The sequence below is a fragment of the Xiphophorus couchianus genome, chromosome 21, assembly GCF_001444195.1.
Source record: "Xiphophorus couchianus chromosome 21, X_couchianus-1.0, whole genome shotgun sequence".
In the NCBI taxonomy this organism is placed as follows: domain Eukaryota; kingdom Metazoa; phylum Chordata; class Actinopteri; order Cyprinodontiformes; family Poeciliidae; genus Xiphophorus; species Xiphophorus couchianus.
The window spans coordinates 18,085,686-18,112,760 of NC_040248.1; the positions used below are offsets into that span (position 1 = coordinate 18,085,686).

Consider the following 27,075-nt stretch of genomic DNA (forward strand, 5'->3'; position numbering starts at 1 on the left):
TTAAATTGATCCCTGAGGTCAGGTCTTTATGTTCTATGCTTTCTACATCAATTTTTTATTATTTTTTTGGTTTCCTGACATTTCCTTTAATCCAAATCTCAATAGTTGTATTCCCAGTGTTGTAATAAAGTGTATTTCTCCAAGAAATGAAAACACTCCCAGTCTAAACATTTCAGCCCTGGGTGACCCAACTCAGCAGGAAAGTTAAAGTTGCTGCACAATAAAAGTCTCCCAGCAGTGGTGCGCTGTATTTAATAACTTTCAGAGGATTTTTTTTTTCCCTTTTCTTGAATTTCCAGCGTTGTTCTGGCGTTCTTTGATTTCACTCCGTAACAGAGGAAATGTGACATTCCGACGTGAATCCGGAGTCAAAATCCACAAAGGAGCAGCTTTGCCCGATAAGTCAGCCGCGGCATGTTCTTCGTTTGTATCCGCATTTGCATTTTTAGTGCGGACGCGGAGAGAAGGAGTCGTTCTTAAAAACTCTACAAGCTGGGATGAATTCAAACTCGTGCAGACCAGAGACTAAAATGCTGAAGGTCTGCCCAACTCGGTAAAAGCGCCTTAGTTTAGAAGAGTCAAATTGGTAGCTATTGTTGTCGGTGAGCGGGGTGAATTGCATTTCAAGTCAGGATTATCTCCTGGTACTTCGCCTCAAGTCTTGTGATACCTCTTTGTGCAGTGAAATGCAATCTTTTATTTACTCTTGTTTAAAGTTTGCTCGTAAACCGACGAATCTTCAATATTCAAAGCTTAGTTTCTAAAAAAAAACAAATAAATATTTTCTTCTGTTGATTTTAAAGAAAAATGTTTTTCCCCGGAGCTCTTTAAAACTTCCCAAAGAGCGCAGCTTGATAAGACACTTCTCGTGATTCCGATTTTGCAGACGCCGACAGGCGGCCATCAACCTTTTCAGCCCTGCGACTCTCTGTGTGCGGAGGGCAAGTCTGAGATTCAGTGACGTGACCTTTCACTTGGCTAAACTGGACGGTCATAAACTCCTCAGTTCTGACCGTTTATACCCTCTTGACTTGAAACTGAGCGCTTTATTTCAACATCTTTTGCATGCAACCACAGAACAGGTGAATAAAAAACAAAGCTGACGGCAAAGACGATATTTGGATCTCATATCAGGATTAACGTTTCTATTTTGGATCGCAAAAATCGAAGTCTATTTTGTTTGACTTGAGCGTTCTGTAAAACCTCTGTTCTTTTCTGAAATATTACATTATTTTTTACATATAGAGAAGCAAAAATATATTGCAAAAAATTGCAGCAATTTATCCTTTTTTGATCTTTTAGTATTAGGTTTACTGGTTATGTTCTTGACATTTAAAGAGACCCAGAAAACGGTTTGCTTGATCTTTTCCGCATTTTGTCACATTGCAACTTTAAACTTTATTGTTTTGCTTTGGTGTTTTTGATGACAGATCATACACAGCATGGCAGAACTAAGTAATTATTTTACTAATGAATTAATAATGACTGATTTCATTTAATAGTATCAGGGTAGAGAGGACAATTCACAGTTAGGCACTATTCTGGGTTGATCTGTCATCTATGGATGACTGTCGAAGTTTGAGGTTACAACATGACAAGATGTGAAGAAATGTAAGGGAAACGCTGCGTTTGTGAAACACTGAAGGTAACATGGAGTCTTTTTGTTATTAGGAAGAAAACTATTATGTGGTCTAGTTTGGCGTTATCAAATATATTTTTATGTCGGGGCTTGATGAGAGAGAAAATGAGATGACTTTGTTTTTATAAGTTTTAATACAATCTGGTGTTATATATATTATTAGGCCAGAAAACAACATACTATCATATGCAAGGTAACTTGTAGTTACTTCTCATACGTTGTATGAAAAAAAGCAATAGAAAAAAATTGATTTTATCACTCAGAAAAACACCAAATGAGATTCCACCATAGCATAGATCAGTGAGAAAGGATTTTTGTCGGTTAATTGTACAGATTTTATTTGCTTTAGAGAACGTTTGGTTGAATTGGTTATAATCCACTCTGCAGTTTTCCCAGTTTTTGCACTAACCCGTATTAAATACTGTGTAGTTTCAGCAGTTTAATAGGATTTCTGCTTGCTGGTTGCAGGGACCTCAAGGACCTCAGGGGCCAGTGGGCTTCCCTGGACCAAAGGGCCCCCCTGTGAGTAACACTTCTCTGGTTTCACATGAGAACCTCTGACAGGAACTCTGGATTAGCTTCTCTTCCGGATTCTGAGTCTTAACCAGCCGTTCATATTTAAACTCAGCCCAGTTTCCAAAAACACACATTAGGGTTGATTCAGACGGAGAACTACTTGGAGAACGTCAGCACTGCAGTATTCACGAATGTTCTCTCACATTTCAGTTCAGACAGCAAACAAGTGATAATTTATGTCTTTTCTTTTTCTTTTTCTTTTTTTTTACAATTATAGAACTTGGGAAAGTCTAGACATTTTTGTTTTCTGAATAATAAAACGGATAGTTATAAGCTTATGAACAGAGAGGCTTTTGTACTACCAGTATTGATTTGTAAATAATCTGATGGTCAATAATGTTAGTGTTAGTGTTGTTAGTGTGTAATACTTTTTCTTTTTTTCTTTTTTTTTCTCCAAAAGGGACCATCTGGAAAGGACGGCCTTCCCGGACACCCCGGACAGCGTGGAGAGACGGTGAGGACTCCAGAATGGGAATCTTTCAGTCACTCAGTCCAAAATATGAATAATCTCATTATCTGTAAATGCGTTTATTGCAAAGATTTACTCTCTTTTTCACACAACTGCAGAATAATTCTGACTCAGTATATGATAGAGCTCATTGTTGAAATATTCATTTAGTATTATTATCATCAAAGGAGGCTCTCTATAAATGTGGACTCTCCACATTTATTGGCACCAGGGTAAAATAAATTATAAAAATGTATCTTTTAACGAAATTTTCTGACATTTAAATTGATGTTTTTGTTGTAAGTGGAAGAAAAAGAATGCTGAGAAAAGATAGATTTGTAATAAAATCGTCATTAGTAATTTATATGAAGTAAGTGCAGGTGAAATTTAAATATAAGTGTTGTATCCTTCTCCTGACTTCTACCTTTGTACTTCACCATTATTTCTGATGCTGTAACCTCTCTGGAAAACCGTGCTTTTAGCTAAATGAGCAAACGTCAGGAATATCACAAAAAAAAATACAACAACGGAACTTTAGTTCGGGTTCATCAGATTCACTATAAATGGTGGCAGGTGTGTACGAAAGAAAACTGAAAGCTGGAATCGAATCAAAAGGCGATTCAACAAAGAACGGTTAAAAGGTGGGCAGACTTACGACATGTGGCACTTTTAAACAAAGTTATACATTTTTCTGTCCAAAAAATGTTTTGTTTTTGACTTGAAACAGAATCTGAACATGCGCATCACGGCCTTGTTAGTTTACGTTCAGGTTAGGTTTTAGTGGATTTTCTGTTTGCTGGTTTTGTAAGCTGACATGCAAACAGAGGCGCATTTCTCTCAGCCGCTCTTCAAAATGGCAAAGAGGAGAGAACATGATGTTCAACAAATGCAGATGTGTCAATTGGTGACAAAAAATGTCTACTTTTCTAGATTTGACCCAGTTGTGGAAAGGATGAAAAAAAAAATGTTTTATCTTTCTACCCGCATCCAAACAGGAGGTAAAAATATCCCCAGAACTCACTGTTAGACAAGTTGCTACTCTGCAAAAACACAAAATCTTACCAAGCATTTTTGGTCTCGTTTCTAGAGCAAATATATCAGCACACGTGGAGTAAGATAAAAAATAACTTACAAGTAACTTTTCTGCAAGATATAGTAGTACTTTATATTAAGAATTAGTTCAATTGGCAAATTATTTCACTCATAACATGGAAAATAATCTGCCAATGGAACTAGTTCTTTTTTTTTTAAAATTAATATTAATGAAATATTGCCTTAAGTGTTTTAAGGCTGGAGTCTTGCTGAAAAGCTTCTTGTAAGCCAGTTTTGTCTTATTTCAAATGTAACAAGATATTTGCAGTGGAAACTAGACTGGAAATACTGGATTTTTTTTTTTTTTTTTTTGCAGTGTAGTGTAATTATTTAGTGTGAAATTATGTGAATACATCAGAAGAGTTTTAAATACTTTTTTTTACTCATCAGCAGGGCTTGCTTATTTATATATGTATATACTGTATATATATGTTGATGCTGTGTATTGCTTAGCAGAACGTCCACCCTTAAGGTAAAAGTAACCTGAAAACTGCTGCACTGTGCAACATGGATTCGTTGCAGCTTCCTCCAGCAGTCCCTGTTTACCCCTAATGACTAATATCTTTACTAAATCTCAAGTAAAGCTGCACTGACACGTCAGGAATGTCCCAAGGACTACTGTATAAGAATTACCCCACTGCAAGGAAGAAAGAAAATCTGATTCGATCCCATCTTGCAATTGCTGCATTCCCCCTGCTCTCGTCTTCGATCCCTGCACTTAGTATGCGTCAGTGAACCTTTGCTCGACGAGTCTCTGAGGACGATAAATTTCACTGCGGGCCTGACGGATCGTCAACCCCGTTATTAGAGCTCCCGCTTCCACCCGCCGTCCCCTTACCTGTAGATAACGTAGCACACAACAAGTGAGCTCTTCCCTCCGCCGCCGCGCCTCGAGCCGTAACGATTGACTCCTAAGCGGCATTAAGGGGTGCAGATTTACGTCCTGGTGAGCAGGCAGCACGAGCATCCAATATGAAAATGGATCGCGGCAATAAAGACGCTCGCAGGGGCCCCGATCCGAGCAAAACACTCCGAATTTCAGGAAGTGCAAATCAAGCGTCGACGCCCGCGTCTCCTCTGCGACGCCGTCGGCCTGAAGGCGCTTCCTTGAATAATGCATCGCCCTGAATGACAAAAGCATTGTGATCAATAAGCCCGGGGACACACCGCGTGTCAGCCGGGATTGGCTTCCTGAACGCCTGGATCTAAGTCTTTCTCTGGTTTTAGGATGATAAGTTTCAAATCAACTTATCCTCTGAAAATTGCTTATGGATTTGAGAACTGAGGGATTGGGCGATCGCATCAAGCTGGAAAAGTCAGGTGAAAGTCAAAATGAAGAAGTCGGCGTGAGCTCAAAGCTGTTAGTACAGTTAAACGACTTCGCTTTAGCCTCATCATTCTCAGAGATTAGGAGCAAAGCAGATCTTTAAAGTGTTTACTGGTGGCTTCCTGTTTGCTAAGGCCACGTGTGTGAGAATAGCAGCGCTTAGAGTTGAAAAAACACTATTTCCCAATTGCAGTGTTTTCGTTACACAAGAAACGCAATTAGAATCGCACGTGAAAACGTTTGTTCACACAATAAGTCAATAAAAATCATGTCAAGCCATCATCCTCTAACTACTTCCTGCCGTCGTAACACAAACTAGTTTATAATTGTCAATCAGAAGCAAAAATTATGCATCGTATTTAACATTTTTCAAATAAAAATCTGAAAAGCACAGTACGGGTTTGTGTTCAGCCCCTCTGATGCCGTGAAATGAAATCCTGTGCCTCAGGAAGTCACCTAATTAGGAAGTAGAGGGTTTCTTCACTGTAGAGCACCTGATATGCGACTCGAGGGACGTAAAGGAGATCAGACCTTTGCTTTGATCCTGGCGTCATTCATTAGGGACGCCAGACTACACGGCGCTCTCGAGGGGCCGCTGCTCCTGAAAACCGTTGGATTTGAAAGGTTTCCTGTAGATGCCCAACATAATTATCACCTGAGCAGAGTTTTTATTGTTCTAGCGTTTTCCTTACGGCTTAAAATCTCCCGAAGTGTCAACAGAGACGTCGGAATACTGTGGAAAGAAAGTAAAGCAAGCAAAAGGAGTTCATTTTTGGAAAAATGTACCTAGCAAGAGATTGTTTAACAAAGTACATTTTCAAGGGTCTTCGAAATTAGCGAAAGACCTGAGGTAACTGTGTGGTTATGCCATGAAAATGTGAACCGAAATGAGTAAAATTGCCCCTTTCTGCCCAATTACTGAGCATGTTGTGGAGTTTAGAACCGAATGCTAATGCATTTTGCTACTGAGAGGCACTCTTGTCCTTTTCAATGCCAAGTGTAATTTTCTTCTCTTTTATCACAATTTTTACTATTTTACTGTCAGTCTGAACTCCTTGCGCTGCATGTATGATACATCACAATAAATCTCCAAGTTGTTTTGCTTATTTCGCAATCACATTTTTTTTTATATCCAGCGTCCAGCAACCCAGAGAGAACAAAAACCCCTCTGAATCCTGAAAAGTCTTGAATATTGAACTGATTTCAGAGTTTTTTCCAAATCAGTTGAGATTCTTATAGGGGGGGGGAGGGAAGAAAACGAGGATCTCCTCTGCAGAGAACAATATAATGTATCTAACATTGAAACATAGACATGTCCTGTCATCATCAGTTTGGCTTTTTGCTTTGAATGCAAACTGTCAAATCCTACACAAGAAAAAACCCCACAGTTTTAACAGCTGATGTTCATGTTAACATATTTTAACCTGGTCTAATTCAATTTATATACTTGATCTAATTCATATGTATTGGCTTTTAGGTCAAAATATTTCATGTATGTCACAGTGGTTTATCTCATTTGCAACATGCATGGTGTTCACGTTTCATCTCTTGTTAGATATTAAATGTTTTATCGCTTCAAAACGAGTTAGCTGAATTATAAACTTTTCTGTTTCTACGTTTTAAAATAAAAACTGCTTACGCTGCTTACAGATTTTAATCACTACTGAGTTGTTGTTTTCAAAATTTAAGAAGCCAATATTAAATATATAACAAATGTACAGTGTATTAAACCAACATCCGTTTTGATTTCAGGGTTTCCAAGGAAAAACTGGGCCCCCAGGACCAGGAGGTGTTGTTGGGCCTCAGGTAAGAAAGATTTTCAAACCCCAGGTTTATTATTTGTTATAAAACAGTTTCAGCCATTTTATGTGACCAACTGTTGTACTTATAAAGGTGTTTAGCTGTAAACGAAACACCTTATATTTGAATATTAATTATTTAAATAGAAGACGAAAGTGTAGCATTGGCTCAAAGAAAACTTAAATACTGCTGTGATAATTTAAGCATATTTTCTTCCTCGTAAGTGAAAGTTTGTCCACAAACGGACAAACATTCATGAATGTCAAAGTGTAATTGATAACTTTACCAAGGAGATATTTTCATTTCTCAAAAAAAAAAAAAGTTTGCATGAACATCATTCAGAAAAATGCGCAGATACGCTTCCCCAAATTTCTTCGTAATGCAAAACGCATCATCCATCTGAGCAGAGGTCTAATGATGAAAGTCCTGTATCGCTGATAGGAGTGAGTCACGTTGTGTTGAGCTAAAGGTAATGATCTAAACATGTGATCATCTAAGGGACCCACTGGAGAGACCGGTCCTGTTGGTGAGCGCGGACATCCTGGACCCCCAGGCCCACCTGGAGAGCAGGGTCTTCCGGGTGCTGCTGGCAAGGAGGGAGCCAAGGTATGGTAGTAGCATAAAATGCTAAAAATATACGTATGCAAACAATAAATGTCAAAGCTATGTAAGGTAGATGCCTAAACATTTGGAGATTCATATTAGATGATGCCATAAGTGTGTTTCATAGGAGATCGGACAAATAAAATGAAAACTGTTCGGTGTGTGACTGAGTTTAGATGTTGTGAACACTTCCAAAGAGTTATGGCCTCTTAGGCTCATGAACACTCAACGGACAACTGGATGTTCTGGAGTATCGTCTCTAGAAAGGAAGCAAAACAGAGATTCGGACAAAATCAAATTCACGATTCTCACTTTTCCTTTCTGCTCAAGCAGCTCAGATCTTTTCATGTTGTTCCCAGTCTGGCGATTTAGAAGAGCCCATTAGCAGCGGAGAACACTTTTTTTTGTAAAGTAGAACCAGAGACCTGAGGCCAGCCCCTCACTGTAAGGAGCCTCCAGCGTGGCCCCGCCCCTACGCCTCTCTCTGAGCTTCTTTTTTTAAATTTTCTTCCCATCTCCCCCGAGCGGACAGTTTAATCAAGTCTGTCGGCTCAATCCAAACTCCGAGCCACTCGCCACCCCGCTTCTCTCCCACCTCGCTCAAAACCCTGTGTATGCCAGTGTCACTTTGGCGAGGCCTCGGCAGCAGAGACCAAATCGTCTAAAACCTCTCAGGCCCACTTGTCTGGGCTTCACAGTGTGCAGATAAAGTCAAAACACACACACACACACACACAATGGCAGTTTGGTGAATTTCCCCCCCTCCCCCACTTCATTCAAATATCATTGCTTTAGAAAAGCAGTAACTTTGTGGCGCTTTTTCTCCCCTCCTCCCCCGCTTGGAACAAAATATAAAAAAGCTCTTAAAATAAAAACTTTAAATGAGAATGTATGAACAGTACAGACAAAATGGCTTCCTTTTTAATATATATATTTATATTTTATTGCGTTAATGAGTTTTCATTTGAGTCCAAATCTTTTTCTCTATATGTTCGTTGACCGAATGTTCACACCGTGGCTGTTTGTTTGAAAACACTGATAGATTTGGTAATGCCTCTTCATTGACTGTGCTGTAGCAGCGCTGATGAATAGAAAATAATACATGCTCCAGGTAAATGCCACTAATGGGCCATTAGGGTTTGCTTGGTGCTTTTGAAACACGTACGCCTCTATTCCTGCAGGAAAGTCCAAAGCCATTAGTTGATGCACAGTCAGTGTTTAGACATGGAGGACATAATATAGAGTCTTTGTGGACTTGATGATCTTTGTGAGTCCTGCGTAAGTAGGATTGAGTTCAAACGCACCAGATGCAAGATAAATAAAGATAATATCGACAGTAATTCACTGGTAGAAACAAAGAAAAGTGAAGTTGCATTAAACCTACGTAGAGTCACATCAGGTAAATTTGAATATGCGTTCCGATGAGACTCGTTTTTTAGATTAAAATTAGCTTTTGAAAATAACCATATGAAATTATGTAAACCTTCTAACTGGAGAGCGTTCCATCGGATATTTTATCATGGTACTAAATGTAACTCATTTCATCTTTTTTGTTGTTTTTCTCATTTCAATGCGAGTGAATGCGGTATATTTCAGTTGACAACTTCTTTTATTCTCTCCTAAAGGCATAATTGTAGTTTGTGTGGCTTACCTGAATTAATCGTTAAGAGCGACTCATCATTCAGCTAAAAACGCCATTCGGACATTATCCTTTACAGTTAAATGTTGGTCTTGAAGTTTGGTTAATCAACATAATAAAATTAAAACATAAGTATAATTAAGAGCTGATGTAAAAAAAAAAAAAAAAAAATCGATGCAAATTGCTCCCATTGTTGAACCTGTTTACATGTATTTAGTATAATTTGCTTTGTGAATCTAGTTCAGTAAAAAATGAAATAGCAAAAGCCACACTAATTTCTTTCTTTCTTTTTTTGATGATTAGTGATCCATTTCTGGGTTTGTTGTTTTGCACAGACTTTACCTATTTTATTCTGGGGACTCAGTTGAAGAAAAACAAACAAACAAACAAAAAACTGTGATCTCACATATGAGTCGCCAGCCACTTTAAGGTCGACTCCATGGCAAAGCAACAAAGAAGAAATAAACTTTTGAAACTAATTCAGTAAAAACATTTTTAAAAAATCTTAATTTGTACTTTACATATTCCCTGTTGTGAATCCTCACCAGTCAAAATATGTCGACTTCTGAAGCTGATGGGATCAAAGGCAATCTGAGCTGCTTTAAAAAAATTAAATAAAAATAAAAACGATGATGAGCAAAGAATGGTGCAAAATAGCACTTGATGCAAACATGAAATGGAAAACTCCTTCTGTCTACAACTGGCAGCTAATTTTTTTTTTTGCTGCGCCCTCCCAGTCCGTGTCGCCCTGGGCAGAAACCCACGTCATCAAAAGCAGTAACTGTTTAAACCAAACAAGTGGCTGCAATCTAGAGCTTTTCTTCAGATAGTGATTCTGTGAAGCTTTTGTCAGACATTGTCTTAATAGTAGCTCACAGTTGTCGTACATATGCAATAAACATTTAAACTTTGATATTAATATATGATTCCTTTTCTCTTGTTCAGACATTATAAAATACAATTTAAGTCCGGAATGTTCATCCAGTCATTTTTTTAAATATTTCAGCTTATTTCCTGCCACTTTGTGAACAATAATAATAATAATAATAACAAAGAAAAAACAATTTCTGTGGATGCAGGGTGATCCTGGACCACAAGGCTCCCCTGGTAAAGATGGTCCGCCGGGCCTTCGCGGCTTCCCCGGAGAGAGAGGTCTACCCGGTGCCACGGTAAGAACCGGATTTCGCCCCCAGCTATCCGTCACAGTTTTTCTCCACATGCGCCTGCTGGTAGGGAGTGATGGACCACAGCTACATAACAAATGAACCCGCACCTATCTGGAGCTGTTCACTTCATTAGGGGCAGCAGCCCTGGAATGCACTTGCAGCAATCAATCCGGTGGGAGGAAATCCAAAGTGACATCTAACAAATGAACAGGCACTGCTCCTGCACTGCTCCACCGCCGCAGAATCCACGGCTTGCTGCAGTGGATAATGGGCCTCCTTTCTTCTTCTTTTAGAGAACTTGGGATTTGTTAGGGACTTGTGTTTTTTTGAAAAGTCTTTCCCCCAGTTTAACTCAAGGACGTCTGTTGCGTCGTCATTTGTCAGTGCCAGCGCTTTGGAAGGCGCGGCATTTTTGTCGCCGCATGCATTATTTAGTAAATAAATTATTAAGTCAAAAATGGTGGCAATTAGACTTGAGTGGATACGCGGATACACTGTCGGGGAAGCAAAGTGTTTCCTCAAGGTCAGCCGAACTCAGCAGGACATGCGGGCCCGCCTGATTGTTTCCTGCCGTCGTAATTTAGCCCAGCATGCAGCCACAGCCTGCAGAAACTCATTACCCATACTGCCTTGTGCTGCTCTGGAGCTCACTGGGGAGCTGCACACACATACAAACACTCGTGCATGCATGCAAAGCACATGTTGGACGCTGATAGATATGTAATAAAGCACACTCCATGCAATGTTTTTTTTTTTTTTTTGCCACACAACCACAGAGGCAGGATATGGATTTGAGTCGTTTACACGCTCTCGCATGCAGTACGGCTGTCAAACATTTGGATGGCTTCTGAATTTTTGCCACCTCGCTATAAATTCTGCATCCAGAGAGCAGAGATTGGAAGAGTACCCAAAAAATTGTACTCCAGTGAGAGCAGCAGTACTTCCAACATATTTTTACTCAAGTAAAAGTAAAAAGTAGAAATTACTCACGCAACGGTAAAAAAAGGTATTTGGTAGAAAGTAGCTGATCACATTATCAATGGTTTGATATTTAAAAGTGACATCATCAGATGGACCAAAATGTAAAGTTAAGTGGAAGTTTTGGTTATTCGAGGACCAAAATGACAAAAAAAATAACAAAATCAGGGAAAATAATTCTTTTCCAAATCCGTTTCTTTCAACATAAAACTTGTGAAACTCTTAAGTTGACTGGTGAATTTTAGGTTAAAACATATTTGCTTGTTATTCTGTGGATAAACAAACAAATAGATAATCCAGAAATGTTACTCAAATAAAGAGTAGCAACACTTCATAATAAAATTACTCAAGTAAAAGAAAAAAGTACAGTATAGTAAAAATACTCCGTAAAAGTATTTTTTTTCCCTCAAAATGTCACTCAAGTAAATGTAACTAGTTACTGCCCAACAGTTCCAGAGAAGGACATGTACTGTATAAAACATACCATGTGTATTTCACTTATAAGCAAAATATACTTGTTTGAATTTTGAAAAATAATTCAAATGTTCTTGGACTTTTAAAAAGTCCTTCATATCCAACTTCACACCTATAAAGTTAACATTTTGTTTCTCTTTAAGTAAAATCGACACAATCTGATAAGAAAATTACAACTTTAGTCAAAAGAGACTAATTTTACGAATAAGATTTTAATAGTAAGTCAACTTAATCTGATTAAGTTTCTTCATACATTGATCCATTTTAGTCCTAAAAGTCCACGATTGAGACTCATTTATATGTAGCTCCAACAACTTAGACGAATTGAATTCTAACAAATACCACAACCAAGAGTGGTGGTTCTTTTGCTCCTCCTTTTGCCACACCCAAACCAATAAAAGTGTAATAAATCATCTCTATTCCCCATTTCCATTGCCACCCTGGGAAACCGCCCATTAAGCCACTATCTAATTTTTTAAAAACCTTTCCCATGACTCAGCTTCATAATCCTAAGAGATTTTGAAGAAAGCAATGAGAAAGAGCTCCAGTAATTGCCTCATGTGCCATTCCTCCATCTTTGTTTCAGGAGGAGGAAGTCCCCTCTCCCTATTTTTAAGTTTTATAAACACACGTTAAAAACGGCTAAGCCAAACAGCATTTGTTAAAGCCGAAGTAATTTTTCTGATTTTCAGTCGGACTCACTTATGTGTTAATGCACCAAACCTATTTCAAACATGCTCTTCATATGAAGCTGTTCAAGCCAACTCCATAAATTGGGTTTTATGATGATGATGATGATGATGATTGTCAACCTCCTTACTACTCTTTCCTTTTGGGACTTTCTATTCGAGCCAGTGTTTCTGCCAGAATGAAAAAGTCAATCGTAATTCACGGCTTCGAACACGGAGGGTGAAAAGCTCTCAACTTTCTTCAGCGCTCATTTCTTGCCGTTTTTCTCCAACATTTAATGAAACCCTGTGCTGAGATCCAGCATGGAGGCTGTAGCGTTATTACTGGCAGATGTGGAGATTGTGACGGTCAGTTTTGTTTCTCTCTTCATTTCAGGGCCCATCTGGTCTGAAGGGTGGAGAGGGACCCCAAGGTCCACCCGGTCCTGTTGTAAGTACTCTGGTTTTTACTCCCTGAATTAACTCATTAACCCATGTTAAAAGCTTCACTAAGTTTTACAAGTACACGTTGCTTAGAAACCTGTACTTGTTTCTAAGCAACAAGTACAGGTTAGTATCATTTAGATAAAAAAAAGATCAGTGCGTGTTTCAATCCATTTCTGGCTTCTGACTCAAAGATAAGAGTGTGATAAATTTATCCACTTGTCAGGTTTTTTTAGTATCGTCTAACCTCGTCATACCATGTTCTTCTAAAGTGGAACTGAACTATAAACTTCACTCGCACGTGCACCTATGAGTGAGCGTGCAGGTATTACAATGCATAAAGTGTCAGAACAATCATCTGTTGTTTTTAGATGTTTTACAAATAACTTTTAAAAGTATTTAATGCACGTGAATTCAGCCTCCTTTACTCTGATGCTGCTAAATTATTTCTGTGTATAAAAAATTCTTGCTGTAACTGCGAAATAATTTCCCTGCTGGGATGAATAAAGTAATTCTTCTTCTTCTTCTTCATTGACTTATCTTCTCCATGTGGCTGGCACAGAGCAATCCAGTCCATAACCTCTAAGCAACCCTGCAGGCCTTCTTCAGCTGCTTCAGATCACTTTCTTGGAGTTTTCTTCATTACAGATGTGTTGTGAACCTGGCATTTATATTCTGAGCAGACAAAGAAAACACAAAATTGACAGATTAAGTTTCTCTTTGGAGATATATGAATCTTTGACGTTTGTATAACACAAATCCAATGTGTCTGGTAGAGCAGCAGACAAACATAGGAAAGTATAAGAGACAGCAAGGCATGCTTAAAATCATTACATATTGCCACAAGTATATTGTCGTGTTTGCAGCTTAGCAACTACTGAACTGCTGACATCACATTCATTGTCTGTGATACCTGAGGGCGGGTTGTCAGAGGCTGCTTTAGTAACTAACGAAGCTAAATGCTAAGAGTTAGATATCGGGGTCACAGAGACACCATCTGTTGTTGACTTCACTTCTTTTCTTTTGCCGCTCCTCTTCGAGTCCCTGTCAGGAAGCCCAGCAGAAAGACATCGGAGTCGGGGACGAAGTCCTGCAGTCGTGTCGCGGTGGCTACTTTTGGCAGGTTCTTCGTTAGGGCACGGAGGTTCGCCAACTAGTTTGACAAAGACCTCACGATTGTTGGAAGAGATGGTTTTAAATTCCTCCATCTCTCTCTCCTTTTTGCTCCTGCTCTGCATCCATGACGTCTCCTTCTCTGCTAATCTGGGGTTTGTTTGAGCAGTTGAGGTATTGTTTGAGCTTTTGCGATGTTAATCAGCTGCTCCCGGTTGTATACCGCCTCATTGCTATGGCTGCGTGTCATAATAAATGTCCAAAAGTAGAAAATACTGCTAGCAATAATAAATGTCCAAAGAAGAAAAACCTCTGTAATAAAGTAACAGTTCATTACAAAGTAATAGCTCAGTAAATATTGTTGTAAAAAGGTGAAAAAGTACAAGGGCTGTAAATAATCTTGCAAGGTACTGGATGCATTTGTCAAAAGGAAAAAAAACTCACTGTCTTAGCTAACTACAGCATTAGAAATCTTAAAATTCAGTCAGCGATTGTATGATAAACATTAGGGGGTGTTAAATGTAGTAAATGAATTCTGTTGTTTGGGGTCAACCAATTCAGACTCGCTGTGCCACATCTCCTGTGCCGTTCCCTGCAAAAACGGCAGCGTATTCTATCAAGACTATTTGCTCTCCTGCCTCCTGGCACATGAAGAGAGAAGCAAACAAACAAATGCACTCCCAATAAAACCACACAGCCATGAAGCATCCATATGCTGAGTCAAAAATATTGAGTAAGCCTGGGAGTTCCTCCTACACATCCCAGATCAGTCCCAGAGGTTTCAGCCGGGGAAACGTATACACGCTCCTTTCTTTTCTCCTTTTCAGAGGAACGTGCTTATTTAAGTTGTTTTTTGATAACTTCAAGCTTTTCTTTGAATTCACATTCAACAGCACTCCTTAAAAAGACAAAGCAAACTGAGATAATGGCGCGGCGTAGCTCGTAACGCCAAGCTGCGACTGAACAGAAGCCCCGTCCGTGTTCGGTTGCTTTCTCCCTTGAAGTGAAATTGTTCAAATTATTTAAAGGCTAACATACATGTCCACATTGTATTCAAACTGCCTGATTTTTGCCCCTGGAAACGGTCTTTGTTTTTTTTTTTAACAGATTACAAAGGTTCCTATGATAAAAATATCCCGTTCCACAACGTATGTTCAAATTAATGCAAAGTTCTTCCGTGAATGTAACGAAACACGGTGGATGGATATCGGGATAGAAAATCAGTGGAACCGACCTGGGCCTGACCCGAAATTCAGGCCAGGGCGGGCCAAAATAACAAGGTCGAGGGTCAGCTTTCCCTGTTGGGCTTTTAGTAAATCTACAATACATACAGCAGAGAGAAAACTAAACGGGAATGCATGACATAAAGTTGTGCCGATCCATTTATTCTAGTCTAAATAGAGGGGAAGGTAGATTACGCTGTGAAAGAAAGAAAGAAAGAAAGAAAGAAAACACGGAGCAGGAGTTGACTCAACCGTAACAAGCGCAGCGCGCTGCATGCGAACTCCAGAAGATTTACACTTGGCTCACCGTGAGGTTGCAACAAGCGACAAAATTGAGCTAGAAGATGTTAGACAGCAGCTAAAAATGGGAGAAATTATTCAAATAACCAACACAGCGCAACGTCAAAGGTATGGAAGTATTTTAAATTGTCGGGTTTACTTACTTAGAGTTACATGGACGGACGGACGGATGGACAACATCTTGAAACATTTGTTTCCTTTTTCTCAAATCAAATCTTTTAAGCTGATCATATCATTTTTTCTGTTCATATGTTTCAAAGAAAACTGTGTAATCAGAAAGCAAATGATGAATAGGTACAAAGTCAGACATATTGCAATGAGAAAAATGTTAATGTTGCACGTGGTAGTTTGCTTCTGTGGACTGATCTGAATAGGAACAAAAGGTGCATGGAGCCAAGCAGACGGTGTATTTACCTATGTGTTTTATGGACAAAGGTAAACACCGACTTCCTGTAGCTCCAGTAAATACAACAGTCTGTTTTTGTTAAAAAAAAAAAAAAGAAGGTATTTTCAGCAGCAGGCACGAGTCCCTCAGAGTGAACAGAAGCACCGAGGCGTCAGCAGATAATGCCAACTGCATTATAAAAGAGCAGCGCTGCTTCATTAGAACTTAAAAGGCACCTGTTATTGTGTGTTGCCTCCGCTGTTTTCTCACTTTCCTTTAAAGGGTTTGTTTGTGTGTGCATTGATCCATTAGTGGAAGAACTCAGCAGGGTCTGCCAGGATCTTAATGGCAGAAGCTGTTGTTCAGCAAAATCAGGGATTTATTTACGGAATGATTTATTTATTTTTTTCTATGCTTGAAGGGTTCTCCTGGTGAAAGAGGTAATGCTGGTCCAGCCGGCCCAATTGGTTTATCTGGTAGACCTGGTCCTCAGGGTCCTCCAGGTCCTGCTGGAGAGAAAGGTGCTCCTGTGAGTATGTTGTTCCTGAAAATAATGTTTTGATGTGCGGCTTGTAAGTATAACTTTTAAAGTAAAACATCTTTGTGCTTCTAGGGTGAGAAAGGGCCGCAGGGCCCAGCCGGACGTGACGGGGTCCAGGGTCCCGTCGGTCTTCCTGGCCCCGCTGGACCTCAAGGCCCACCTGGAGAGGACGGTGACAAGGTCCGTCTGCCGCACCTGATCTCATCAGCTCCATATTTTGATACTTGGGTCTAATCAGACAAAGTAAACAAAAAACTCAGCTGATGTCTGGTTCACACGGCAAGCTTTTGAAGTTGGTGTCCGATTTTCAAAACTTGAGAGAGCACTCGCCACACGTGAACTTGACATTCAATCACCAAGACACAGATACAGACTTGACAGGTGCACCCCAAGATTCAGATGTTGGACGGAAAATCCTTTGAGACCAAGCATGAGTTCAGAGTTAACAAACATGGCCGACCGGGAAGAAGCAACGGTTATAGTTTCTGGACTATGTTTACCAGAGAAAAACAATACAAAGTCTCTAACGTCCACCGGACTTTCCGGTCCGCCATCAGCAGTTGTTTTGTGTTTTTTGGGTTCCCCTCTGTTTTCCTCTCTTTCTGATTGGCTACACGTCACATTCAACACGCTAAATTCTCGTCGATCCAATCCAACATATTGAATATCCAGGATTTTAGATCGTAGTGGCCCGACGTCTTTTCCGAGCGAAGCAGGTCACTCTCAGCCCACCACACACGGCAGGGATATCTCTTAAGGTTATCATAAGAGCCGTCCCAATAATCAGGGCATCTTTAAGATTGTCAGAAGGAGAAAATCTGGACAAAAATTGATTAAAAAATAAAAATTTGCCTTGTGAAGTAGGCAAAACTCAGCTGAAGGAAATGCAGAACTGAAACACAGATTTAATCTCCCGGTGTTCTCCAGAGCTGCCAATCAGCCGTCACTTCAGAGGCTTCCTGCGTTCTAACCTGGACAGGAAATGGACATCTCCATATCTGTTCATCCACACGGAACTTCCAGGATTATCGTCACACATATTGGCTTTTTGTCTGAGCTGCGGGGTTGTCAGTGATTTTGTTGACATTCACAAAAGAAGAAAATTGGATCTGAGACTGTGTGTGTGTGTGTGCGTGTGTGTGTGTGTGTATTTGTCTTTTCTAGGGAGAGGCTGGGGAGCCGGGCCAGAAAGGAAGCAAAGGTGACAAGGGAGAGCAGGTGGGTTATGAAAAGTGCATGAATCTACATCTCGTATTCACATGAAGCTGGCCGTGTGTTTTGATCAGATTACGTTTCAAACTACAGGAATAAATCACATCCACTGTAAGAATTAGCTGTGTTTAACTCGATTTTACAAGTGAATCAAATGAATCTTTGTGAATTTGTTGTGTGGTTAAAAAGCATGAAACAGAACAAGGAGGCAATTCGCATCGTAAAAAACCCCCAAACGACCAAATTGATAATAGAAAACACAAATAAGATGTAAATCAGGTTCAATAATGTAAAGCACATCATCCTATCAGCAGCTCAGCATATTTTTAATGAAATCTGCGCCGCTTTTGATGCTGCGGGAACTTTTCGCTGATGTCGGCAGTTTTAAAAAGTTCAGGATCGTGTTCCTGCGGTGGTTCTGAAACAGAGCCCGGCCTCCTTCGCCTGCCACGCTGCATATGGAGTACTGCATTTTATTATTTCTGTGTTTTACTCCCTACACTTTCTTTACTCTGTTTTCTAGGGCCCCCCCGGACCGGCTGGTGTTCAAGGTCCTGTGGGAGCCCCAGGTCCTGCTGTAAGTCCATGTCAAATTCAGTACATTTTAACAACATCCAACACATAAAGAACGGCTGACACCAAAGGTGTAAAATAACTTATGATGAAAAGTACAGATTAAACATCATCACGTGGTTTACAGCTTTAACGTGTGTGTCGTTTGCCAGGGAGCTGATGGAGAGCCAGGTCCCAGGGGTCAGCAAGGCATGTTCGGGCAGAAGGGAGACGAGGGTCCGAGAGGCTTCCCTGGACCCCCGGGTCCCATTGGTCTACAGGTTGGTACTGCACTCTTCTGTCATAAGATAATAAATCAGCATTATTGCTTAAGGATCGTAGTTTAAGTGATTCTCTGTTCAGCTTGTTTTGGACGGTAAGATTATAGTTGAGAGAGGTTTTCTATTGACACAAACCACAATGGACTAGTCTAAGTTAACCATGTCATCTCTCATTCGGTTGTTTGTAGTTTCTCTCTGAATTGCAACAAGTGATTGTTTCAATATTTGATTATTCTGTTGTTTATTTTGACGATTAATCAGTTATCCAGATTTAAAAAATGGGCACTTTCTGCAGATTTTGTATTGAACCACTTAAGCCCATTTTTTTTAAGCAACAAGAAATACATTAAAAGATGCAAATAAATAATTCAAATTCCTTTTTTAACTAAGAAGGCAAATATTGTATTGCCTGAAATGCGATAACAGCATTCCTTCAGCGTAGAAAGGGATGCAACTGCAGCAAAAAATAAAATTAACTTAAAAAACACCAACATGTATGTTTGGTGTATAGGTGTATAGGTCAAGCATGTGTATTCCTGCTTGACCTACCATCAATACAGAGTAGGCTTTAATCTTTTGATCATTTTTAGATGAATTGATTAACAACTGGATATCAAAAGTCTCACCAGAGCTGGAAAGTCCTTAGGCTTTTGCTGTACCTCCCTATATTCTGGGATAAGAAAAATAATAGTTCACCTCAATAACACTCGGTGCACACCCCGGATTAAAACAAAAAACAAAATCACTTCCTTCCTGTTTCATCTTCTCCTCTCACCTGTCAGCCCCAAACTACTATTTTGTATACATAAAACAAAACCCAGTTTCATACATCAGTCCAGAATATATAACGGCTGCCCTACAGGGGACGATAATTAATAATAAATGGCCACAACACAAAGCATGCAACATTATAGAATGATGGGGAGAAAAAAAAAATGAAAAATTGCATCTGGAGCTACAGCTAATGGTTAACGGTCGACGTGGCGCTAGATTAGAGCATCTCGCTGAAAGGTCTTCAGCCGGTGAAGGACATTAGAGCAACAAAGATTCAAAAAGGTTCGACTCTATAGTTTAACACGCAGGAGTGCAGTCAACAGCAATGCAAACCAAAAATGCACAACGTAATGTCTGAGAAACAAACGGAAAATGTCCACGCTGTTCATAAATAAGTAGCATTTCTCTGTAAAGCTGCATGAAAAAGAAAAACACCAGGAAGCACTTTAACGCGCCTTAATGATGTTTTGTTGGCCCAGGATAGAGATGTAATGACGTGCAACCTTTCCCACGGTTGTGTTCAATTTATTTGTAATTATCCATTTATTAGGAATCGACTTCCGAAGCGTCGTGCTTTGGAAGTTTGCTGCGGGGATCGGGGTCGTTGTCTTGATGAAATTACACACGCCGCTGACCGCCGCTCCTCTGCGCTATTCTTTCTCAGCAGGATTCGCCTTCGATGGACTTTTAATTGGGAGTAATTCACTTCCCATCACAATCCCATTAATTGCGCGGACTGACCTACGCCAGCAGTCTGTTCCTCATCAAGCTCATTTACCGGGGCTGCATAATTAGCACCACTGCTACCGATTTTAGCATTAGAGAAGACCTTTCCACAAATGATGCTTCTCGGCGAGAGGCGGGAGCTGATGTGTGGCAATCAAGCTGGCGACAATACTCAAAAAAAACAACAACAACAAAAAAAACAGACATGAACAGAGACAATTAAATGAAGAGCCATGTTGGTGCACAAACGAAACTTTGTTTTGTTTTGTTTTTCACCGTTTGCTCGAGGTCCTGCAGCAGAATGAATTCTTTTGATGTCCTCCTTTTTTCTTTTTTTACAACCCTACACCTTCTTTTGACAACAAACTGCCCCCAGATCAAGAGTAAACACACACACACACACACACACACACACACACACAAAAAAAAAGCAAGCCGCAGCAATTTAATCACACCAATTACCGGGAGAAAATGCCAGGGATCAAACACACGTAAGGTCGCCAACATGCTGCTCATTTGCTGTGCGTGAGTGAGCCAGATTAATTCCTGCACCTTAGGAGTCAAGATATATGTATATGTATGTGTACATGTATGTACAGGTTACTGACAGCAAAAAGGAGAACAAACAGCAGCTTGAGTTGAAACGGTAAGAGAGCCGTATACAGGATGCCTGATGCACCTCATTTTCTAAAAACATGGTTTAATTGAGCAAACTTAGTCTCAACGCCGCACTGTTGATTACTTCTTTTTTTTTTTTTTAATAATTCAATAAACACGTAATTGGGTGAGGCAGCGCCGGCTAAAACATGAATTTTGATTCATTGATTCTGAATAATTGATGCTGTTCTGAGTCGCAGAATCACAGCAACGTATTCCTGTGGTCAAATTACATCTCAGCAGCAAAGCAGGCAGCTCTTGTGAATGCAGTTAATGATGCAAACACATTAAAAGCCTTCTTCACACGACAGCTCATCGATGTTGCAGTACAGATATTATCGAAGGTGCACTCTTCAGAATTTATTGCGGCATTCCAATGTTTCTTTTAGAGATATCGTATGTAAAGGTGAAAAATCAACACATTTTTAGTTTACCAATCGAATGCGGTTATTACACTGCAAGAACACAACATCTTACCCAGTATTTTTGTCTAGTTTCTTGTGCAAATATCTTACTACACCGGAAATCAGACAAGCCTAACTCAGACGTAACCTTTCCAGCAAGATATACGAGCTTGTTTTAAGGCAATCATTCTTGAATATTGATTAAAAAGTGCTAGTTCCACTGGGAGATTATTTGACTTATAACAAAACATTTTCCCATGTTATAAGAGAAGAAAATCTGCCAGTGGAACTAGTAGGTTTTAATCAATATTCAAGCATTATTGACTTAAAACAAGATCCTATATCTTGCTGAGAAGTCTCTTGTATGTTAGTTTGATCTTCTTTCAAATGTGCTAAGATATCTCCACATCAAACTTGACCAAAATACTTGGTAAGACTTTGTGTTTTTGCAGCGTAGGAGCAGAGGTGATGTCACACCATGTGTGTGAAAGAGGAGTTATTTCAGAACAAGGACAAAATGGTTAAAGTTGACATTTTAAACTATTAGCATCTTACAGCAGCAATTAGCACAGTTAGCATTGCTGATGTGGTTAGAGTGGCTTCGGCTTCGGCCTCCTGGGAATTTAGAATCCTTACTTAACCTGCCCAATTCCAGCTGCACGACAAACAGAAGCTGAAAGTTTAAAATAATAAAGGAAAGCAACTTTGCTGTACTCTGTTTAGCCTTCCTGCTATGTGCTAAAAGTCTTGCTCTCTCTCTCTCTGTTCAATTCAGCTTATTGATGTAGCGCCAGTTCATAACACGTAACACTCCAGGCACTTTACAGAAATGATCAAACAGTGCGGCCAAGTTCGGCTTAATATTCAAATTGGTTTAAAAAGGCTTTTAATAAATCTGTAGCAGAAAATACAAATTCCTTTTAAGTAGTTTTTTTACATCGTTTTGCTTAATTTGACTTGAATATTTAACATCTTGCTGATCCACCAATCAGAACAAGTTCTAAGTTGGAGTTGCCAAACAACCGATTGGGACCAATCGAGCTGAAACTCATCCAGTTCAAATAGCTGGAGGATTTATTGTTACGTTTCTAATTATTATTGTTGCCGATTCCATTGTTTGGCATGCCAATAAATGCGAAATCATGTTTTGTTGTGTTTTTTTTCTGTCTCCAGGGGCTTCCCGGACCTCCAGGTGAAAAAGGAGAAAACGGCGACGTCGGGCCCATGGTGAGAGAAACTCCCAACTTTTTACGAGTAAAACTCGAATCCATTACCGCAACATCACATTTCTTCACTTTTTTTTTTTTCTGTACAGGGTCCTCCTGGTCCCCCTGGTCCCAGAGGCCCTCAGGGTTCCAGTGGAGCCGACGTACGTATTGCTTATGAACATAGATAAAATTTTCAGACTCTCCTTCCCGAACGATCTGCTGCACACAACGTTTGCAACACCACGCACCCCTCAGGGTTTTCCTCAGGTCTTAAAAATCCTTAACACTCAATCATCTAAGTTATAGGGCTTGGAGAAAAAAAAAAGCTGAAAAGTGTCCATTTGTACGCCCATTGCGTACCCCTGAACTTTGTAAAGAATTGCGGCGGTGCTGTTCATCCGTTTCATCTGCTGTTGCCCAAGGAACTCGGGAGTTACTGTGCTGTGAACCCCCCCCCCCCAAAAAAAACGACAAGGGTCGTGATGCAGAGCAGCAAAACCACCCAAATTTATCATAAAATCCATCAGCGTTTACCTCAAGCCTGCAAAAAGAAAAGAAAAATCCACTCCTCGTTTGTTCAGGGCGAAGAAGTCAATAAGTTCTTGTTTGCTGATCCACTGAGGGCTCCTTCGTCAAGGCAGCGTCTATTTTTAATAAGGTTCTAATTAAAAAAGTGGGATTTTATTAGTTAGCTAAAATTAAGAAGTGTTGCCATGATTCTATACTGTGTGAAAGATGTAAAAGTGTAAAAGCAATGAGCTACCATGCCAGAGGCAAAAAGCACAAATGTGGGTGGACAAAGTTATGTTCAACTTAAATTAATCAGCAAGTTAGTCAAGCAAATTATTAGAGTAGCTTTCATAATTTAACATTTTCTTAAATTTAAATCCCAACAGCCTTAAAAGTATATATCTTAATTGAATTTATAGCAACTTGCAGGATGTTTAATCAGTAGTTGCTCATGTGTCATATCATGACTCCAAAATGAAGTATGACTGATCTTTTTCTGTGTCTCTTTAGGGTCCTCAAGGTCCTCCAGGTGGTGTGGGCCCCATAGGATCTGTGGGTGAGAAGGTAAGGCCCCAACAGGACCCCAGCAGGGGGTTTTATCTGAACAATGTCGTCATGTGAAATGGAGTTAAAATTCTGCACTCGCTTTAATGCAGGGGTGTCCAAACTTTTTATAGCACGTTCCATAAATGTCGAGTTGAAACTCCTCTGGATTTTTCTACATAATTATAATTTCAAAGACGACGACGAGAGAGCTGAGTCAAAAAGCGAAGCTCTCGATTTACCAATCGATCTATGTTCCTACCCTCATCTATGGTCATGAGCTTTGAGTCATGACTGAAAGAACGAGGTCGTGGATACAAGCGGCCGAAATGAGTTTTCTCCGTAGGGTGTCTGGGCTCTCCCTTAGAGAGAGAAGCTCAGTCATCCAGGAGGGACTCGGAGTAGAGCCGCTGCTTCTTCACGTCGAGAGGAACCAGTTGAGGTGGCTCGGGCATCTGATGCCTCCTGGACACCTCTCTGGTGAGGTGTTCTGGGAAGTCTGGGTTCAGACTTCCAGAAATTGCCACCACCCGACCCCAGATAAGCAGAAGAAGATGGATGGATGGATGGATGGATTTAAAAACCTTTTTTTATCTGCTAAATTAGCGATAAACTCAACACCCAATAGTTTAGTGAAATGGCCAAAACAATCAGATTTGTGTAGAAAATTACTGTAGAGCCTAAGCAAAAACAGGTTTGCCATATTTTTTAAAAAAAACAACAAACCACATCCTACATTTTTCATGTTGATTATTCTGTTTTTATGTCTTTTCGACAAGAACAGAATTTTGTTCAGTTTTGTTGTATTCTTTTTTTCTAAGTTTATTAAACAGTCATGCCCAAGTCTGAATTTTAGTAAAAACCACAGAATATTTTTTGATCCCCATTATTAGTAAATTGCATGAAATTGAAAGCAAAAACCTGGATGAATACTTTGTGTTGCGCCTCACACTTTCCATTTTAAGATTTTTATTGCATTTTTTTCTGTTTTTAAGCTTCCTGCCATCAGTGAAAACGTCAAATTTGGACGATTCTTGAATAGCTGTCAAGCTGTCAAAGTCTGCCCGATTGAAAAGAATATTGTCTCTTTCTGAACTGGTGTTACTGTAGACCAACATTTAGTTTTATACTTTTAATATCAGAGCAAGACCTAGAGTAACTCCTGCAAGTTTCTAAATTATGGAGTACTTTGCGACCCAAAACATGGAGAACCAACATTTACTTTATCTTTTTGTCTTTCTTTTGGTTTTGTTGTTTCGTCTGTATTTTTTTTCCAATTCAGTTAAAGCCCTTTGAAATGCCTTGTTGCTGAAAATGTGCTTTAAAAATACAATCACCTTCACCCTTCACCTTTAATCAAAGGCCGTACTTTGGACATCCCTGCTTTAATGTCACCGGATGGTGTTGATTCACATTCTATGACTTTGCCTAAATAAATAATCTCGAATGAGCAGTAGTTTAAAAATAACTTTATAGGTATTACTACTTAGCTAATTGCTTTACGTTGTTATAAATATGGAAATACTGAATCGTATCACATGCTGTAACACTTAGTACTACTGTAGTCTATGTCAAACTTAAATATTTAGCATTAAGAGCGCAGACTTTTACCCCAAAGTTGCGTCTGAATTTGAGAACTCTCCATGCACCAGCTTGAATGTTTACCTGTTCAGACGCTGACATTTATCTAACCACAGGGCGAACAAGGGGAGGCTGGAAACCCGGGACCACCTGGAGAGCCTGGAACTGGGGTAAGAATACACCGTCTTCTGCTGTGCCACTCTGCCAACACGAATAAGTCCACCTGCGCTGTCCTACATTGTCATGCAGACGTTTCGGTTCGTGTCACAGGCTCTCAGTTCAGACCACTCGTCTACCGTAACCCGGTGCTCTGCGGTTGTTTTCGGGTCGGTAAGGGTATCCCAGATTGAATATTCTGCACCGCTTGAGGGCGGACATGAAACGGCACACAATCTAATGAGAGGGAGGGCTTGCTGTGCGTCCGTCACAATAGAAGTAATTGCCACTCGCATTCAGATGGTTGGTCGGTTGGATCAGCTCAGCGTGGCTCCGGCGCTCTGCACAGCATGTGGACATGTCCTGCCAACATCAGCCTCCTTCCAGACTCTTAAGGCGTAATTATCAGGAAGAGTTGTCTGATGGATCCGATTTAAAGAACAATGTTTAGAGAAAAAAAAAAAAAAAAAAAATCTAATCCAAACACCGATTTCTGAGTACATACTCCTGTTCGGCTGAATCGTTTGTTCATTGCAAATTATTGGAAGATGTTTATTTGTTTTGTCTGACTTTTGTTGTTGCTGGATGGAAATTTCTGAGAAGTAAAGAGGTACAACAGCAGATTGAAAAGGTAGAAAAGGAGGACCAGGTGAAGAGTAATACCTTCAGATCGCAAACTCGCTGTTCTTGCCTTAAAGACTCTGTATTTACCTACATTTTACATGGTAGGAATGAAAAGTGTGGAAAGTGGAGGAGATATCTGTGGGGAAAGGAGGCGGTGTAAAGCTGGAGCATGTGAAATGTGTGAAGGGTCACAAAGGACTTGTGGGCAGTTTTTTCAGACAGGAAGACCAGTCATTGTACAGCAGGTCTTAGTAACTGTAACTAAGTGTTTGTTTCTGTTGGACAAGATCTAAATTTAGCTTTAAACTTTACATGCAAAATAATTACTTTGGGGGGAAGAAACAAACTCTATGTACACCAGAATTATAATTGTTTTGGGTTATTCACTATGGTTTAGTTTTATTTTGCTGTAACTTGTTGTTTACCTACTTCAGCTAGTTTTAATTAGCTTTAGAGTGTTTGCTAGGTTTTATTGGTCATCATGGCGAGTTTAGCAGAAGTAACTGACTGACAAAAAGCTGCTGCAGGAATCAGCGTCAGTAAGCACAAACTGTATCGGCTGTACAACCAAATCACTGGTGACTCAATCTCCTGTTTAACTCTTTTTTTTAAAAAATGTGCTAATCATGTGTTGGTAACGCTAAGACTTTCAGATTATAACAGAAGATGAGATTTTATACTTTCACAAATATAATGTTCCATAATGTTTTTTGTTTTTTTTTTAACGGCTCACATCACCTTGGAGATTAAGTTCCTTATTTATCGACGTCCGTCGTCTCAGAGTCCATAAAAACATCCTGACCTGTCAACTCATTTCATTTCTGCAGTGTTGACCATCTAGGGTTGCTGCCCTCTGTGAAACAGTCCAAGATCTCCGTTAGATCCAATATCTGTCTTTCCCTCCACTGAGTGTAATGCAGACTGAAAAAAACAAAACAAAAAAAACTCAGCTTCTTTTGATGTTGACATAAGAAATACCTCGTCACTGTAGGGACCCAAAGGTGAGAGAGGAGAGAAAGGAGAGGCCGGACCCCCCGGAGCTGCTGGACCCGCCGGTGCCAAAGGGCCCCCTGGAGATGATGGTCCAAAGGGCAACCCTGTAAGTCTGACAGGTTTGCTATTAAAGCCAGTGAAAGTGTGGCTCCTCATGCTCAGTCACAATCTGCTTTTTTAGAAAAAAAGATCACACACCTCAACGGTGGGTCATTTCACCCAGTCTCATATTCAAGAGCTAAAAAGCCTTTTTATTGAGGGAGATTAGATTTTATGCCTGCATGGTAATGGGAGGCAGTGGGGTCTCCTGGATTTGCAACATCATCATTAAGTTCATTACATTACCTTCACAGGTTGTAACTAAGTACGCCAGGACGAAATCACGGCCCAAATGACCTCCCACATTCCAAATTCTGTTTCCAAGGAGATTATTTCTCA

The 27,075-nt window shown here is 39.9% G+C and overlaps 1 protein-coding gene across 6 annotated transcripts in view; it reads left to right on the forward strand.

Annotated features, from left to right (window-relative positions):
* Positions 1-27,075, forward strand: part of col11a1a (collagen, type XI, alpha 1a) — a 98,898-nt gene that overhangs the window by 55,509 nt on the left and 16,314 nt on the right. For all 6 annotated transcript variants that reach the window (XM_028005575.1, XM_028005572.1, XM_028005574.1 and 3 more), the window contains 16 exons: positions 2,108-2,161; positions 2,616-2,669; positions 6,835-6,888; positions 7,381-7,488; positions 10,204-10,293; positions 12,808-12,861; positions 16,297-16,404; positions 16,489-16,596; positions 17,581-17,634; positions 18,152-18,205; positions 18,354-18,461; positions 22,196-22,249; positions 22,338-22,391; positions 23,251-23,304; positions 24,981-25,034; positions 26,636-26,743. In XM_028005575.1, coding sequence (XP_027861376.1) covers positions 2,108-2,161; positions 2,616-2,669; positions 6,835-6,888; positions 7,381-7,488; positions 10,204-10,293; positions 12,808-12,861; positions 16,297-16,404; positions 16,489-16,596; positions 17,581-17,634; positions 18,152-18,205; positions 18,354-18,461; positions 22,196-22,249; positions 22,338-22,391; positions 23,251-23,304; positions 24,981-25,034; positions 26,636-26,743 — 1,170 coding nt within the window. The remainder of the gene's footprint in view (positions 1-2,107; positions 2,162-2,615; positions 2,670-6,834; positions 6,889-7,380; positions 7,489-10,203; positions 10,294-12,807; positions 12,862-16,296; positions 16,405-16,488; positions 16,597-17,580; positions 17,635-18,151; positions 18,206-18,353; positions 18,462-22,195; positions 22,250-22,337; positions 22,392-23,250; positions 23,305-24,980; positions 25,035-26,635; positions 26,744-27,075) is intronic.